The 19247-nt window shown below is 41.0% G+C and overlaps 1 protein-coding gene across 1 annotated transcript in view; it reads left to right on the top strand.

The window, feature by feature from the left end:
* Positions 1 to 19247, top strand: part of LOC140237890 (macrophage mannose receptor 1-like) — a 38485-nt gene that overhangs the window by 15840 nt on the left and 3398 nt on the right. Inside the window, exons 17-39 of the mRNA XM_072317823.1 lie at positions 195 to 365; positions 1134 to 1259; positions 2362 to 2472; positions 3162 to 3404; positions 4333 to 4548; positions 5315 to 5484; positions 6015 to 6125; positions 6858 to 6973; positions 7633 to 7796; positions 8166 to 8386; positions 8757 to 8890; positions 9388 to 9446; positions 9947 to 10117; positions 10916 to 10945; positions 11748 to 11929; positions 12526 to 12590; positions 13053 to 13153; positions 13552 to 13827; positions 14280 to 14440; positions 15242 to 15347; positions 15846 to 16090; positions 17440 to 17608; positions 18307 to 18564. Coding sequence (XP_072173924.1) covers positions 195 to 365; positions 1134 to 1259; positions 2362 to 2472; positions 3162 to 3404; positions 4333 to 4548; positions 5315 to 5484; positions 6015 to 6125; positions 6858 to 6973; positions 7633 to 7796; positions 8166 to 8386; positions 8757 to 8890; positions 9388 to 9446; positions 9947 to 10117; positions 10916 to 10945; positions 11748 to 11929; positions 12526 to 12590; positions 13053 to 13153; positions 13552 to 13827; positions 14280 to 14440; positions 15242 to 15347; positions 15846 to 16090; positions 17440 to 17608; positions 18307 to 18564 — 3606 coding nt within the window. The remainder of the gene's footprint in view (positions 1 to 194; positions 366 to 1133; positions 1260 to 2361; positions 2473 to 3161; positions 3405 to 4332; positions 4549 to 5314; positions 5485 to 6014; positions 6126 to 6857; positions 6974 to 7632; positions 7797 to 8165; positions 8387 to 8756; positions 8891 to 9387; positions 9447 to 9946; positions 10118 to 10915; positions 10946 to 11747; positions 11930 to 12525; positions 12591 to 13052; positions 13154 to 13551; positions 13828 to 14279; positions 14441 to 15241; positions 15348 to 15845; positions 16091 to 17439; positions 17609 to 18306; positions 18565 to 19247) is intronic.

A 19247-nucleotide genomic window follows, 5' to 3' on the forward strand; every position in this document is an offset into this window, starting at 1 on the left:
TCAGTGGAACCAATATTTGCAACATTCCAAACCAGCTACAGCTGGCTACGAGCACTCTAAACAGCAGCTGCAATATCTTTCTGTCTCATGAGTGTCACGTGATTGTATTATGAACACCCATGGATCAGTGTTTACATAGATCAATTAATATATCATAACGCCATGTGAAGACAGTACACCTTTATTTCCCCTAGTCCCACCCAGCGACCGATGTGGGTCCGGCTGGATCTACGACGCGTCATCGGGCAGCTGCTACAAGTACGACCGGGAGTACCGTAGCTGGCAGGAGGCCGACCTGCAGTGCCGCTCGGAAGGAGGGCGCCTCACGAGTCTCTCCAACTACCTCGAGAACGAATTCGTCCAACGTACGTGAAGTGACGTAGCCGTAACCATTTTCTATTTTATTTCATTCACATTAAACACTCTTGTAATGCTCATAGATGGAAGATGTCCATAAGCCAGTTCGTAGTTCCACTTTGCGCATGAGCAGAAAAAGCTAAGTCATTTGTACCGACAGGCATAATTTTTTTTTTTTAATTCACTGAGATAGGGCCTAAGCACCTATGATGTAATGATTATTCATGTTATCCTTATAAATGGTGCTTGCCAGCACATCCACCTGACAGCAAGCCTGATATTTTGGCAATATAAACAGAAAAAAAAAAGTTTGACAAAGTAAAGCATGCAATGCGAAACAAAGGTATGGATGCTTCCCCAAGTTGACGGACCATTCCGAAAAGTCTACTAGTAATATTGATATAGGCCTACCCCTAATTTTAGAGGCTTATTTTTCCAGGGTGGTATTGAAAGTGATGATAACATAGGCATAATCTTCCTCATTGAGTACCAGGTGATAAAAATAAAGTCTTCCTATCAAAAGTAACAGGAGAGTGATGATGATGATAGTCTTCCTTGTCTAGAGGATTCTAAACTATTGTGCCTGCTCTGTCACTAGTCCAAGTCATTTATGATTGCCAGCTAGCCATTCTTTCGTCTCGGTCAAGAGGGATGTTTTACGCAACATAATTATCCAAGGATCTCCTTAAAATCCAGGGTTTTCCACTACATCAAATGCCTGTGAGATCAATGTTATCTTACTTATTTCACAAGAATTGTTCCTTTCTTTACGACAGGTTACGCATACTACTACTTTGACAAGGGTGTGAACTCCTTCTGGGTCGGTCTGCATGCTTCTAACCTTGAGTACGGCTTCCAGTGGTCGGATGGAGCTCCGCTAGCTTACCTCAACTGGCAAGATGGTATGTATGCGTCTGAAGTGCGTGTCTCATTAGCTCAAAGACTAGGTGGCGATTTACCGGCGACTCGAGTCTTGCTGGTCGCAGAGACGTCTCCTGGAGATCAGTCTGGTCCCCAGAGAGTAGCGAGAGAATCGAATGTGTTGGGTTTTTTTTTTTCGAAGACTTTTTCCAGTCGTAAGCTGGTCTCCGCAACGTCTATTAAGTCCGCCGCACACTACACTACTCACGACTATACGACCTTAGGACCATAAGACCCAGTCGTACGACCTGCCAACGCACACTATACGATCAGACCTTACGAGTAGGCTTACGGCTGTTCTGTCTTCAGTACATTTTACCAATTGAGTATTAAAGCGCACGCAGTGCGCACTGCGTGCGCTTGCATTTTACTGTATCTTGATTGACTGAAAGCCCACGACCGGTCGTAGAAATTCAACATGTCAAATCTCCAACTGGCGCTAAGACCCAGTCGTACGACTGGAAACTGGCAAGACTTTGGCGTCACACTTCCAGTCTTAAGGTCGTACGACCGGTCGGATCGTATAGTGTGCGGCGGGCTTTAGTTGCCGCCAAGTCGCAGAGATTAAAATTTTGTCCTCGACGTCTCCTAGACGTCTCCGCGAGCTTCAATAAACCTACTGCGACCCATAGGCGACAATATGGAGACATGTGGAAACGTCTCTGCGACTAAGAAGACGTCTCGGAGAAGTTTATTTCGTTTTTCCATCTGAGAAGATGGTTAAATAGCCCATAATACTACTGGTCTTCATAGGGTCCAGTTGGATGTGAGGCGTGACCACTTCACCGGGTTATGCACCCTAATCTTTGCGATGAATGAATGAAGCGAAATCTTTTACGTGAATGAGTTGTGACTCTGTCATACTTGGGACCTCTATTTCTCGTCCTATCCGAGGGACAGAGTTTTCAGACGTCTGGGACGTCGCCCTGGAGTCGTCTTCTTGGTTTATTTCATTAAAGGCATACCTGGAGAGAAAAACAAAACCCCAGAGAAACAGAGAAATAAAACAAAAGAAGCAAAAAGTATGCATTGTTTGAATACATTAATGACTACCCAATCACCATTTGACATTCACGTATGCAGGAGAACCCAACAATGCTGGAGGCGAGGACTGCGTGGAGATGTACGCCAACTCCGGACGATGGAACGACCTGGCCTGTTCCAACGCTCGAAACTCCATCTGCAAGAGAAACGGTAATGAAGCGTCAACTTTGCTCCCTTTCTACAGTCCCTTTGCAAATTGACCGTTGACCTAATTGATCATTATATCTGACAGTACACTGCCATTGCATCTAAGAACTGACTTTCTGAATGTAGTACATGCGTTGAATGTTATACGTAGGTCTACATGTATGCGTGGTGTATCTACATGTATATATTTATAAATTTATGTTTGCTTCTGTCGTTCGTAGTATCATGAAATTGCGACGGTAAGCCACCATGGTTAAACCACTATGTTCGTGTGCTTTATGCACACATCTTAAATTGATTAAACGATAACAGAGCTTGCTTAATCGAAATAAAGTTTGGGCAAGTAACAAAACACCTTTCAAGTCGTGAACGCTGATACGAATGGTCCATTTCATGGTGTTGGGAACTTGTTTTGTTTTGTTTTGTTTTTGTTTTTTGCTGTGTGCCATAAATGGTTACGACCCTTTATTGATGGTGTGTGTTTAATTGCATTGATTGTTATGATGGTATTAAGTGCTAGGATGCGGTAGATTTGTGCATACTGCACAAGGAAGCTTGGGTAAAACGCTGGAACGTAATGTGGCTGCTCGCAGTATAAAGTAGGATATATTCCTTCCTCTCATTTGCTTTGAAATCATGCTGTTGACTTCTTATTAATCGACAGTTTTCTTTCTCTTAAAACGCACTAACAGTTTATGCAAGCAAGAACTTTGTGGCGTACCCAAATGCCCGCCTGGACACGACGGTGGATGCTCCCCTGACCAACGTCTGGCCCGAGGAATGTGCATTCTTCTGCATGATGTCTGTCGTCACTTGCCGCTCGTTCAACTACTACCGTAGCGGGCGCCAGTGCGTAATCCTCACAACCGATAAGGATTCCGGTAGCACGGGGCTTGTGCCAGAGTTTGAAGATCCTTGGGACTACTATCAAAGAGGTTAGGAGAGTAGATCGAAGTGACTATGTTGTGTAACAATTGTTACTATGGTGGCTGGTTCCACATAACTACATCAAGTTCTCGTGTGAATAAAATGTTGTGCTTCACATCAGAGTCAAACACTTTAAATAAGTGACGACTTTGAGCTGTTCCCAAGTGTGACTCGAGTGTGATGACGGATGGCAAGAATTTACGTCACACTCATGTGTGATCTGTGTAGAGTGACCATATTTCGCTATATATCCGTACGGCGAAGATGTATTGTGTTGCCCCTTTTCTCTTGGAGATTTTCTTTTTGATTACGTTAGGAGTATAAGTGCTGCTTTAAACTTGCCATAATATTTATGCCCGATAAAAAAAGGTTAAGAAAGAGTAATTTCTCACAAAAGAAGTTGATGTCGTGCGCAGACGAGCGCCGTTTATCTTATTTTTTTGTCTTCCTTTTGGTTGTCAATGACTTGTAGGAGCAATCATAGTGTTGAAAATATTTCGAGTTACTTGTCAGTAAGTTTTAGAATTATGCCATTGTGATATTTATGACATTCTTCCAAAACTTTCATGTGATAGACGGCACAAGAAAAATGTGATTTCTTTACTCATTATATCATAATGACATGCTGTGAAGTGTGAACGTTAGGGTCTTACCTCATACACAGCATGAACATTGCAGACAAAAACTCAAAAGACACTCATGGGACATTTACTGAAAAATCATATACAGGTCAATTGTTCGACAAACATTAAATACCCAATATTTACATTAGTTTTCACCCCAAAATAATGACGATTTCCTAGTCTTTCCCTCCATGGAATCACAAGACTTTCAATGAATTCTATTCCAGTCCATCATCAACAATTTTTCTCCTGGTATAACTTTGTATTCAATCGATTTTCCCTTTTTCCGATGTGTAACCATCCCCGTGGTAAGACTTCAATGCCCCCACCAACGCACCCCCGACACCCTTGGACCCGTCTTACGGATGCAGCTCCACCGAGTATGCCTATCGCGGCTACTGCTATTCGCTTGTAACCGACATGTACTCTTTCACCGATATGCAAAACGTCTGCCAACTACGCACGTCACAGCTAGCCTCCGTCGCTGACGTCAGCGAGAATAATTTCATCCTAAGCTTGACGCAGATGGGTAAGGTTTTGGATTTGATTCTGTCTATATGCATTTTTTTTTTAATATGTCGATTAACGCTTCACAATATACTTTACGTTTTAGAACATACTTTTTTTATAACATTATAAAATACTCCATGTTAGAATCTCGAAGTTAGAATATCGAAGTTTTTCGATCAGCCGATGCTTCCAATCGGTAATATCGGAAGGAACATCCTGCTAAGATTTCAAACGATCAGGCATAGTTTTAATTTCACACAGAATTTAAAACAGAATTATGTCTCTGTTAAATCCCACGCTGATCAATAACTGTATAACGCAGACCACACAGTACAAAACATTTTAGCCAATCGTCTTTGGTATACGCTATACCTTTGGGAAATTGAAGACGGACTATGATGATAATGGTGACGATGATGATGATTGTGATGATGATGATGATGATGATGATGATGATGATTATGATGTGGAGACGAAGAATAAGAAGAAGAAGAAGGAGGAGGAGGAGAAGGAGAAGATGCAGAAGAAGAAGGAGGAGCAAAAGAGAAAGAAGAAAACAAGAAGACGGAGATGTAAATGATGAGGAAGGGTAGTGACACAAAGAGGAAAAGGTACCAAAGAAAACCAAATGCAAAAGAATAGTTGAAGACAGTTCAATATGCACGCACTTTAATATTTCAACTTCCAGATTCATTTCTCAGAGAACTCAGGGAAACCAGAGTTTCTTTGTATTGTCTCCTTCAAACATTGATTACATATAATGAAATAGAGATGTATCTCGGTAGGTAATGAACCAGACAAGGAAATTACTGGAGTATGGCTCGGACTGACCGACAAGGACCGAGAGGCTACCTTCGCCTGGACGGATGGCAGTCCGGTCACTTACACCGTCTGGGCCCTAGGAGAGCCCAACAACAATCTCTATGACGACGACTGCGTCTACTTCGATATTCAGGTGTGTCGACGCTCTGAAGATGAAAATATATTTTGGATTTCTGTCGGAAAATAGGGAAAGAGCAGATTGCAGATTCAGCAGCAAGCCATCTGACGTCATATTCAAGCCTCAGATGACATGTATCTCTATCACTTAAAAAAAATCATCGGTAGGCGTATTGCTTATAGGACAGTATCGAACGACCCCCTCTTTCTTCAAAAAAAAAAAGTAGTTTTGTACAGCCTCATCCCATTTTAACATTGAAATGCTCTAACCCGTTCTCTACGGAAATATTAAATTCCCATAGACTTTCTAAAGAACAAAAGAGGTCCTGGGAGACAGTGAGTTAACGCTATGTGAGCGGAAAATGACAATAGAAATTGGAACATGTGTGCACAAACGATAAATAAATTTACTAAGTATCCCTTGTTCCTTGAAACTTTAATGATTCATTGTGACTCATTCCATCACTTTTTATTTTCTAAAAAGAATAATTTCCTATTGCGTCTGGTTGCATGATTGTAATGCATCTTCTGCTCGTTTCAACGCAGTTCAACGGCTGGAAAGTTGTTCCTTGCACCGGTATGCCGATGTATGGTGTCTGTAAAAAGCCCCAGTCGGACCTGAACGTTGTGGTGCCTTCTAATGACGGATGCCCAACCGTAAGAGCCTCTCTGAATATGTTGTGTGTCAATCCCACACGTGATCATCCTGTCTGGGTGTCTGACGAAAATGTTGCGAAATGCTCAGTCTCTCATTAATCTGCTAAACTTACACGCGTTGTTTCTCAATCAACACCACACCATTCATTCATGCAGAATAACTTATAAAGACTTTAGACGAGATTTGTTTTCGCTTTATCTGGAATGTTAACGATTTTGAGCGTAGTTTGTCTAGCATAATTATGGTAAAAATGCACATCCTAATACTGCACTAAGGGTGCGAGGTGTACTTGCAAAGAGCGATGATTGCACTTAGAAAATCATTTTCGTTATTAACTACAGGGGTTGTCTTTACTTGGCAGTGGGAAGGCGAATTGCGAATATTATGAACTTGGGAAAATCTGAGGGAATTCAACACATTATTATGTTATATCCCTGTGGAAAGTCTAACATATATATATATATATATATATATATATATATATATATATATATATATATAATTTTTTTTAAAATTCAAATCAGGCATACAGTTAACACATTCATGGAAAACTAAAGAAAAAAAACAAACAACCGCTGTATTCTGCTGCCGAATAATAAACTATAAAATAAAGATGGCACTCTTGAGTGAGAGTCATAGAGTCATGTTTGAGTGAATGTTGAGAAGATGGACGTTTTAGTGTTCTCGGAATGACAAGATTCCAACTCCGCCTCTGTTCACTCTTTCTGCAGGGATGGATAAAATACATGTCCACGTGTTATCAGATGTTTGGAGACAAGCTCTCGTGGACCGATGCCCGGGACAGCTGCATCGTCAAGGGTGGCAAATTGGCAACAATGAACAACAAGTAAATGCACTATCAATATCACTAAACTTTGTCACTCGATAGTCATAATGCTGCTTGTAATATATTTCCTTCGTTTTAATTCTTTCAGTTTCTCCATAGAGTCCATATGATTCGCATAAAAAAGTAACAATGTGTATTTATAAAGCTTGAGTAAGTGAACATTGGCCAAACGCTGGCTTTCTCTCATTTCTCTCATGGTGTGATAGAGGAGGAATGATCCAACAATATGAGCATCAGAACTGAAACAATTTGAGGCACAAATTCTTCAAAATTTATGGAAAATGCCTAGCCCTATCTCAGATAAGAATAATAAAACCTCTAAAAGACAATTTTGCTAATTGTTGAAGAATTCTCAAACTGCGAGAGAGCCAATTAAGGGTTTCTTGTGAAGCTGTTCTCATACATTTTATAGTTCCTGGTCGCACAGAACTCTTTTGATGTAGTTTTGACGATAAATTTATTATGTTCGTCCCCTCCCCCCGGACACATATGCAGAGTTTATTAGTTCATTTCCACAGGATCCCTTACAGACTTTCCACTGGACTTGCCCCAGTTATGTGCTCGCATATCAATGGTGATACAATGGTGTATTTCAGAGTGTTTGTGAGTTACAACTGTTTTTTTTTTATCATCATCGTCAAACCTTTGCTCCACGTCAGGTTCGATCAGGCCTTCATTGCAGCCCAGCTGGGAGCAACCCCGAGCGACTACGACGGCGACGACGATTACTGGATCGGACTGAGCGACACCGACATCCCGGGGACCTACAAGTGGGTCGACGGATCGTACCCGACCATTTCCGCCTGGGGCCCAGGCCAACCTGGTACGATGTCAGGGTCTTAGTTGTGATAAAATTGAGTTATTTAGGGAGTTATTCTCACTGATTTCACGACTATGAAAAGCAAATCAACACATGTTTGTCATGTGGTCGTTTTGAAGTAGACCTTTACCTGATTAGGAATTAAACAAAAACTCAGCCGTAAAGGCGCAAATTATTGAAAATCACATCTTTTGGTGCGAAGATGATTAATTTTGTTTCAGTGGATTAACTCATTTGTGATTGCTGAGCAACACAATGAGGAAAGATTTCAAAATCAAAACGAAAAGCATCGTCATCCTGAAAAAGCACAACAAAATTGGATGACTGTTACTTTAAGCGCATTCACATTTGTGCTTGCTCATCCCGTTGCAGACGACAGTCTCGGGAAGTGTGTTGCGATGATCGGTGGCTACGTACCGTTCCTTGCCGGGCTTTGGGCCGACGAGCCATGCACTAACACGATGAATTACATCTGCGAGCAGCCTGCGGCGGGAACGACCGACACGCCCTACACGCAGGGGCCTGTTACTAGCCCATCAGACGACGGATGTGACGACCCTGGTGCTATCGGCTATGGATATAATTGTTTTATTGTATGTATCTTTTTGTTTAAACAGAATTCCCTTCTTACGTCTATCTTTGTGCTTGTTATGCAAATGTGATTGATATTACGTAATATCAGATATTCTCTCTATTTTCACTAGCAGACAAAATCTGTATACTGAAATTGTCGCCAAGCACGTATAAAATGCCACATATTCGAACTTTCCTTATTTTTTGAAAGCTAAATTCCAGTGACAAAGATTGTCACCCTGACTTTTTGAAGGAAAAGTATTTGTAGTGAGACTGCATCTGTCTCTTTTTGGTAAAGGTTGATCCTCTGTACCCCCTAATGGACAATGATATATATATATTCGTTGACGTGTGATTGAATTGGTCACGTGATTCTCGTTGTCATAAAAGGTGTATGAGAAGCCACAAGAGGAGCAGCTGTCGTTTAGTGACGCACGCGCACAGTGTCAGTCCATCGGGGGAGACCTGGCTAGCTTCCATAGCATTGCCGAGGAACAGTACGTCGTGGGCAGATACTCGCCGGCGTAAGTCATGTTTACTGGATCAAGTAATAATTTCTGTTCTGAAGTGTAATATCTTCAAAACTATATAGGGACAGGGAAGGGAAGAAGCATCAAAACGGCAGTTTCTCATTGCCGGCATTTAGCTCAGATGCATACATCAACGCGACTATCTTATAGACTTTTTCTACGAGCGGAAAATACAGGGGACTGTCAACTATGAGGCTTTTAGGAGAAAAGTTATACTGTAATGTATTTCGGTGTGTGATGTAAAGCAGTGCTAACATCTATGGTTTATGCATAATGTCTATCATCTTCAGCGAAGATCTTGGCAATGGAGTGATATAGCAGAGTTCATCTAAGAAGTACCTGGCCATGCTTGTTCCCGAATATTGGGCCACCGAACACGACAAAATAATAGACTCTGCCCATGCTCTGAAACTTCTCATTGAGATAAAAGACCTTTACAGTCCAATGAGATTTTGATTAACTCTCTTCCCATCGTGTCTGCTATAATACAGATCTGAAGACAACTTCTATGGCTTCTGGATCGGACTGAATGATATCAACCAGGAGGGAGGTAAGGATGAAGTTTAAGTTGTATACCAACTCCTCAGATCACAGCAGTGGCAATTCGTTGTGTACGTAGTTATTAAAGTCCAAACTTCCCACAAGAATAAGGAAGGAAAAGGTAATTTTGTACAGACATTGAAATGACGCGTCTAAGATATAAAATAAGCCCATTATGCCGTTTACTCCTATGTGTAGATTGCTTAAACCATGCATGCCGTAGAATGTGCCGGAGGGGGGAGGGGGCAGAAATCTTTCTTCATTCTTTGAAGTTGTTTTCCATTCGAGTACCCTCGAAATATTGAAGTAAGTTGTTGCATTAAAGTACAGTGAACGGGACACCGTTTTTTTTTTCAACTCATCTAGGCCTATGTATTCAGGCGAATTGGTCCTTAATTTGTGTACATTTAATATCTGACTATAGAGTGAACATGTTATAAGACCCCTGCCCCTTACAAACTATAAACGTGTTATAATATATCGTTTACTTTTTTCCCCGTAACCGTGCAGCGTGGCAATGGAGTGACAACACGGCCGTCATCTATGTAAATTGGGAGGCAGGCGAGCCCAACGATCACTCGGATACCGAGGAGTGTACGGAGATGTTCCTCAACCCGGGCCGCGGCTGGAACGATATCGCCTGCTACGCTGTCAGGAGCTGGGTCTGTAAAAAGCCGAAAAGTAAGGAGCTAAGTCTGTGACGAGAGAGTATTAAGTCAGTTCGCAGTTCCACTTTGCGCATGAGTTGTAGAAAAAGGTCACTCGTACCAACAGGCATGTTGTTTTTAAATTCACAGGGATAAGCATCGGTGATGTTATGATAATTCTTGTAATCCTTATAAATGCTGCTTGCCAGCACATCCACCTGACGGCAAACGTGGTATTAGGCAATATCAATAGAAAGATATCATTGTTAATACATTCAATGTAAATTGATTAAATTGATGCTTTTCCATGTATGAATTTGACGGATCATTCTGGTCAACTGATCTATGCAAGTTCGTTCGTTGTTTGAACAGGATTGATGAATCCCATAAATTGTTGCGTAAAGCTTATGCATTATCTTTCTCTGAAAACTTAATTTAGCAACATGCGCAAAGAAAAACAAATTGCACAAACAGACAAACATACAGACCAACGCACAGGCAAGCCTGTAAACCGAACAAAAGATATCGAACCATGGAGCTGATCTGCGCTTGTTAAAATGTACTTCGCTCATGTTGTTTATACGTTTCTCTATAATTATATTGGAAGAGAAACTGCACCAGTAAGAAAAGGAGAGTACGTAATGATAATTGTTTTCCATTTTATATTATCCCTTTACTAAGTATACATATTTTTGATGTATTCTTTGTATCGATAGGCTACAAACTTTGAAACAAACATGTAGAAGAACAACCTCGGACTGAAGCATGTACTGTGCATAAATTAAGGAGTAAAGATTTAATGTTGCTTTCCCCTCACCTTCCTTTCTTTCAGGCATAGCACGACCGACGCCGCTCCCAAACAGTAAGTTTTCGTCATTTTCATGTCGAATAGATTGCCTAGGGAATTGCGGAATATGAATAGAAATTGAGACGCTTGTTTGTTAACGTGATTAATATCTTTTAAGGTATATATTGCTAAAGACTTGTTGATGTAACTTGCTGTAGATTATAGAGATAACGTTTGGCGCATTTTTTTCCCCTGAAAAATGTCAATGATATTGGCAAATCAGAAGTATCATCATCACAGTGAACTTGAAGATAAATTGTTCAGAACATACAGTCTTACCATGAGCTCTCTTGCCGCCACGTTTAAGTGCGTTTAAGCTAATTCCGTGAGTGTCAGCGGACATAGCCAAGTGTCACCCTCAAAAGCAATATCGTCAAAACGACTATTGTTGTATAAAAGTATGTCTATACTGTATTCAAACACAATATATATAGATCAACAAACACATAGACATCAGAGTCGTCTTTTGAAGAGCTGCGTTGCCTTCAGAGTATCATATAGTAATCTCTGAAGTTGACATCTCCAGGTTACAGTTTGTTACTCCTAAGGTTCGTTGATCCGAAAACGAAATATAGTTCGTAATTCCCAGGGATCATTACTACGCACCGTCTCTACATTTTCGGATTAAGGAACCCTTTGTTCATTTTCTGAACAACGAACTTTATTTCATTTTCGCATTAACGAAACCTTCGGAATAACGAACATCACCCGTTTACGTAATCTTTGCTTCGGAGATACATAATTTTATTGATATGGTAATTACAAGTATGTTGTGCACATTGTTCTGACTTCCGTTGTCGTTGATGTCGTCCCGTAGTCGGTGTTTGTCCGTCGGACAGCAACTGGAAGTACGTAGCACCCTACTGCTACTACCTCAGCGACATCGCCGGCGAGGGAGACCGCAAGAGTTGGTCGGAGGCACAAGCGTACTGCCAGACCCAGGGCGGCCATCTTGTATCCATCACCAGCGGTACTGAGAATCAGCTCCTGATGGCCATGGTAAACACGTAGACAGGTTCTGTTGTCATTATCAAAAATCCATTTTTCATGAAAATTACAAATTCCATCAACTTGATATTGACATATGTTAGGGGTAGCAATTATTCCCCCTGCTTTCTGAAAGAGGTTGGTCCATTGCTCTTTCATAATTCTAGAAAAGTGAATTTTTGTTGAATTTCCTTTATATTTTCTTTGTATTGTTGTCCACTCATACGTCATATCCTCTAGTAGTCTCCTCATCCAGCGGTTTCAACACCAAAACTTTAGAAATTCATAACTTTTGCATCGATTGTCCGATTTTCCTCAAACTTTCACTGATGTGTTCTACTAATGTTGCTGCTTTCACTCAATCCACATTGCTTTTTGGGTTTACCTTCCCTTTAACGTTACGACAAGAGACTAGCAAACCAGTGCCCGATCTTAATTCTCTTTACTCCCATGCGACACATATCCAAGAAGTGTCTATGACGCGAAAGTATTTGATGCAGTTGACAGTGACATGCAATCTACAATGTCGATTAAAAAAAATGTATCTACAGCATAATAATATCTATCCGTATTCTGCTCAAGTATGTTTCTATCCTATCTGTTGTTAGGCTCCGACTGTTGCTCTCCAGTACTGGATTGGATTGAGACAAGAAATCGTCGATGGACCCTACGCGTAAGACTTTTATCTTGGTGTAGTTATTGACCCCCTCCCCCAGACTTTCTAATCTATTCCTTCTTTAAACGTTTGAAGATGCAATGTGTCTTTAAAATGTCCACGATGATAAGTAACCAAACAATGAAGAAATGTAGCAAAAGTGATATCACTGTGGGTAGATCGACACAGTACAAGAATGTTGGAATAATCATTGATTGATTGAATTATCATGTATTAAAAGTACGGCCATAATAATGGTATGATGTCATGATATAAATTTATTAGCGTGCAGAAGACTACCATAAAAAGTGTCAGATAGACAGGCATACATGGCATACATACACGCAACACACAAAACTACCGTGACCGAAACACTAAAGAGAGAGAGAGGGAGATAGAAGCAACAAAAACTCTCAACGTCTACCAGGGTAAAAAAAAAATGAATCTTAAAATATTGAATTTGCATTTTTGTTCTGACAGCTGGTCCGACGGAAGCCCGTATACCTACGCCAACTGGAACCCCGGTGAACCGAACAACAAGCATGGGGAAGAGTCGTGTGCCGAGATAAGCAAATACAGTGGTAAGAGTCCACAAAACAATGCTGTTTATTGCTTTTTCAAGGATATTTTATATCCACCGCAACGAGATGGGAGTTACGATGGAGTCAATCTTCAACAAGGTTGAAACGAATAACATTTACTGCGTAGGTTAACTTTTTGACAAAATGGACTGTAAAATTCACAGTGAGGCAAAATAATAATTGTTAAGATATTCCTGAATTGCTTGAACACGAGATTGATGAACGGGGCCATGGACCTTCACACGACAGCAAAGAAAAGGGGACTCAGCATCGTTCAATATCAATTACATCAATTGGAAATGATAAGTATCCTATATTGTATGATATGGAAATGCGAAAAAGATTTGTACATTTCCGATCGAGCACTATTTCTAATTTCCTTACTTCTTTTATTCCAGGATCGGACGGGACCGTCGGAGAATGGAATGACCAGAACTGCGGTGTGCCAACCCCGTTCATTTGCAAGAGGTTACAAGATTCGATCACTCCCATCACAAACGCCCCGACACCCGAGCCAACCGGTGGCTGCGATAACGGATATTTCAAGTACTACAACCGATGCTATCGCATGGGCGGTTACGATACCAACGATCGATACAAGTGGAAGGCTGCCCGAGACGTCTGCATAGCTGAAGGCGGGAACCTGGTGGGAATTCACGACAAGAGGGTCCAGTGTAAGTGGCCAGAGAGATTTGCAGGTCATTTTGATCAGTTAGCATCTGCCATGATTTTCTCACTTCTCGTGAAAGCTTTAGTGTAAGCGCAGAAAAACTGTTTTGAGATCCATTTTCTCACGATGCACACAGAGTGGTTTAGCATGGAGACATACTGGGAGCCTAGCCAGTTTAAATTGAGTGCAGAGTTCTCTTTCGATCAAAGAGACAGAAATTTTACAAATTTGCGTTGGTCTAAATGGTTTAAATCACCAAATAACACCACTTGCCTCCCTTGCAAATGAATTTTTCTCTTCAATCTGATGATTAAAAACGTGCAGGGTTCTGTAATGATACAATGCTCTCACGAAGACTCTGTTTAAACCGCATAGTGGACGCCCCGGACGGATTGTCCAATTTGAACTGAATTAAAAACCACCCATGTTGGTTTCTTTGTTCATTTTGGTCCGCAGCTCTCCTGACATCCATGCTCCTTGATATGCCCACGGACGTATGGATCGGTTTCTCGGATCTCGGATCACCGGGTCAGTACCACTGGACGGATGGAAAGCCGGCAGTGTACACGAACTGGCTACCCGGTGAACCGAGTGGGAGAGTCACCTTCCCCGGAGAAGTGAGTTCCAATCTTCAGTAGATAACCATGTCACCAACGGGTACTTGGTGCACTAGTGATCACTTGTGTATGTGTGTGTGTGTGTGTGTGTGTGTGTGTGTGTGTGTATGTGTGTGTACTGTACCGACATCAGCAGCACATCTGTGAGTTGCTGTTTTCACCGTTATCATTGATAATTGAAAATGAGAATGAAAAATGAGTGAATTGAATCATTGTTATTTCAATTATCATATTAAAACCATTATTATTATTATCATCATTACTATTGTTATTATTATTATTGTTGTTATTGTTATTATATCATCATCATCATCATTAAATCTTATTCTTGTCATTTTGTATAATTCATATTGCACAAAATACCCGTTAAAAGCAAAATGTTAAAGTTGATAATCATATCTTTTGTCTAGTGATTTAAAGCCTTGATGACATTCAATAGCTATTGTTTCTCGATAGCTCCCTTTTCAATGTTTCTTAAAGGCTTATACCAGAAAGTCTTATTGTGTAAGTGGAAGCCGTTTTCCATTGCAGAAAATGTACCAACTTCATGAATTGCACTCTGTATGTATTTTATAATTACCATGGTTACCTCTTGGCTGCAACCAATCAGCTGTGTGCATTTTACGGTCGTTGCTGTGAAAAGTGTAGTTCAGTGAAGATGCTCATATCATTTACATCCAGCATTTTAATTCGACTGCATCCCTGTCTACAAATTCCACAATATCCCCGCCAAGTCCGTATAAACACTGCATAAAGTCTGCCACCACTAGTCGTGTTTCCTTTTGCAAATATATTTTACAGGAGAGCAGGAACTGTGTGGAAATGATGAACGATCCATCGTACGCGGGGAAATGGAATGATGTGCAATGCGACGAGGTCATTGCATACATGTGCGAGAAAGATCTAGGTAAGGCGTGGTGGAATGATGTCGAGTCATGAATGCGATTGTCACAACTTGATTGCGAAGTAAACGTTCATCCTGTGAAAGCATTGTATGTTTCGACATTGTTACGCATCGCCTGTATTCAATATAGTGAAAAGTGATCTTATTTAGCTTCGCAGTTTGTTGAAAATGTATATATTATAGAGATCACGATGTCATGTAGTACTTTGTACAATGGAAAAGCAAAATTATGAATCGTGTTGTATATTTTTTCATCCTTTTGGATGATAAGTGTTGATATTTTGTCATGTCTATGTTGTGTCTATCAATGATATGACACTCTTTTCAATTTTTTGATAATAGCTAAATCGAACTGTTAGTTTTGGTTCTTGTTTTAGTCTTCAACTGAAAACAAATACCACAATTTGAAAGACGTATTATGTCTTGTAATTGTAGTTATTATGGAGTTTTTAAAAATGTGTATCACTAAGATACGGGATTGATTTTTAATCACTCTCTCAGTGCCCGGGGCCAGCGAAGATCCACCCTCTAGCTCGTACTGTAACGACCGCAGTTACTTTGCATACGATGGTGACTGCTACAAGGTGGACACCACGCAGCGCACGTACGCGCAGGCGCTGGATTTCTGTCGCTACGAGGGCGGGAATCTCGCCAGCATCACGGACTCGTTCCACGATGCATACTTAGAGTACTTATTGTATTCCAGCGGCGTGTCAGACGCCTGGATTGGTATGACTAGGAACGAGGTATGTACCAGCTTGCCAAAGATTGACACTCCGTTATAAGCATGACAAGAGTAGGCCTACATTTGGAGAAACACAGTGGGAGCAAACGGAACAGTGTATACATGCTACCAAAATCCGCCACTAGAATGTTAGAGTTTCACGTCTTTTCGATATTGATTACTATTTCATAATAAATGCAAAACGGTGATGTGGTCATTGTCGCAGCAACCTCTTTAATGTAGCTATGAGAAGGTTGTAAAGATAGGCCCATTTCCGTCAAAATTTTAGCATCGCAGTCTCATCAGACATCAGACAGTATATAGTTAAACATACCTTCAGATACAACTCAGAAAGGTTTATCTCCACTAAATTTTTTTTTTTTCCCGGCATGAAATCACAAAGAGAAAATGCTATCCTTTACATTATATTTCTTAGTGCGCAGGAGTTGTCTAATCTATTAAAGGGATCGTATAGTTTTGGTTGAGAACTAATTTCAGGTTTCTAACATTTTTTGGTGAGATAATGTGAAACCTCTTATAAAATATGAAAGAGCATGTAATTCTATGAGGAATTCAACGTTTATTTGATGAAAATTGGTTTTGAAATGGCTGAGATATCCAAAAAAGAGCGATTCTAATCAAGTGTGGGACCCACACTTTATTATGGTTGCTTTGTTTTACTTTGTTTTGGGATGTTTCAATCATTCCATACCCGATTTTCATCAAATAAACTTTGTATTCCTCTTAAAATGGTATGCTTTGTACTATATCCTAAGTGTTTTCTTGGTATCTCGCAAAAATGTTAAAGCCCAATTCTCATTTCCACCAATACTGTACCATCCCTTTAAAGATGATTCTCAGAGGGAAGGGTTGTAGTTATCGACTAAAAAAAAAAAAAATGATTCTATGCTAGTAGTTTCAACCACAACCTAATGCGAAATTTCTTACTCAGCTGATGGCGTCACTATCTCAGCTTAGTTGGATATGTTGATGCGACCAAGGGTCTATTTCATGAGAGTCTTGAGAGGATTTTCGCTCCGGAGACACACTTATGAGAAACTTCATGAAATAGATTGGAAAGTCTCATATAGCTACATAATGAGCGACTTTGGCCATTCTGAGATTTATGTAAGGACCTTTATGTGACGACTTCGTGAAACGGAACCATTTTGCGTGGGGACTGAAAATAAGTGAAATGGATCAACCCAGCCCAAGAACTCCGAAATTCCATAACTCTCTCGATTTTGATATCCGATTTTGATCATATTTCTGCCAAGTTACCTCATTTCCCCTGCCATCCTGACGCACTTCATTCACAATCGTTAACACTCCCCCCCCCCCTCCCCCTCCCCTCCCCTCCTCCTTTCCTAGGATGGAGAATACACGTGGAGTGACGGGTGGCCCGTGTACTACTCCCAGTGGGGCGACAGCGAGCCAAGCCAGCGGCCCGGAGAAGGCTGCGTGGTGCTCAACGACGATCCCGCGTGGGACGACGTCAGCTGCTCGGGTCTCCATGCAACCATCTGCAGACAGACAAGCAGTAAGCGCCCATTTTTAGAAAAAAAAATCTTCTGACTCGCTTTTCCATGCCCGCATGAATGAATAATTCAAAAGATGTAGTGTTTTTGTTTACGTCATTTATGCGTTTTCCCATCTTTCATTTGTATTCGGATAACATTGTTGATATGGGTCGCCATACTAATGTGAGGTAGAAACAACAGCGTAACAAAAATTGTCATCATATGCCAATGATGCAATGATGATAATTGGTACTGGAGCCATAATACTGCTCATCGTTGTTCTCAGCACAACTAAGCCAAGGTTTCAAGTGAAGATGTCTTATTCGTCTGCTGTCCATCGTGCATCTTGTTACGTTGGAGGATTCTATCAAATTCACAGCTAGACCCAGTTGCCCAATCATGGCAGAAATCAGTCTTGGTGGCAGAGCATATTACGTAGTTTTTCACTTGTTTCAGATTGTACCTATATGAGTGTCCTTGGCCCCATTTCGTTAAAAAAATGGCCTGATTTGCAAATTTCAAAAGTTTTCTTCCCCAGATCCAGAAGTGGTACAACTGAGTCATATTACTTACATGTACCACAAACGAAGTCAAGTTAACTGTAATTAAGCAAGTACACAAATCAAGCCTTCAAATGCCTACCCCAGATGTCTGAACACGAGCAACATTTTGTCATTTATTTTATTTATGTTTTTTTTTTGTGTGTGTGTCAATACAGAAGTGCCTCCAACACCAGTACCAACGTTACCTGGTGACTGCCCGCCAGGCCAGAGCGAGTTTGGTGGGCACTGCTACTACGTGCCTGATGAGGCCGTATTTGCCGAGTGGTTCACGGCACGTTACATCTGCCAGTCGCAATATGGCGGCGAGCTAGTCAGCATCCACTCGCAGGAGGAGAACGAGTTTGTGCGGAACCTGGCCTTCGGAACCCAGGGCGTCCGGTCCGTGTGGCTGGGTCTCACTCGCTCCGAAACGGGTTAGTGCATGATACATCCTTGGTGAGACCTGTGTGAGAAAACGATGCGGGGACAGAACAGAGTCTATTTGGACTATCTAGAACATAATTCAAACGATAGATATGCTGGTAGATTATGATGACCCACAATTTTGTAGATGGACATATTGATAAGTACAGGTATAGATGGAAAATACAGATATATCTATGAACATATCTGTTTTAGTGTGTGTGTATGTGTGTGTGTGTGTGTGTGCGTGTGTGTCTGTGTGTGTCTGTGTGTGTGTGTGTGTCTGTGTGTGTGTCTGTGTGTCTGTGAGAGAGAGACAGTGAGAGGGAAGAAGAGAGACAATTACCGGAAAGTGCAACAAAGAATGTCACAAAAGTGTGGTTGACTTGAGAGATAAGATTGTGAAAAGGTAACACTTTTTTTCATCGAGCACACTACACATCACACTTTGATAATCTTTTCATAACCATGTAAAAGAAAAGGGAGCTCATGGTTAGCGCATGTCTCATTTGACCCCTAAGCCACAAACTTTAGAATAACATGGAAAGGACCTGTGACGGAGCACTTTTTGTTGAAGCATGCCACCTTTGTAATCAATGTCAATGAAATGCGTGTGCAGCTTTTGTTAAACATTGTTGGTGAATCACTTTCACCTGTGCGTTCTAACAAGGCGAAACACACAACTTAACATTCC

Source organism: Diadema setosum, chromosome 14 (genome assembly GCF_964275005.1).
Source record: "Diadema setosum chromosome 14, eeDiaSeto1, whole genome shotgun sequence".
Lineage (NCBI taxonomy): Eukaryota > Metazoa > Echinodermata > Echinoidea > Diadematoida > Diadematidae > Diadema > Diadema setosum.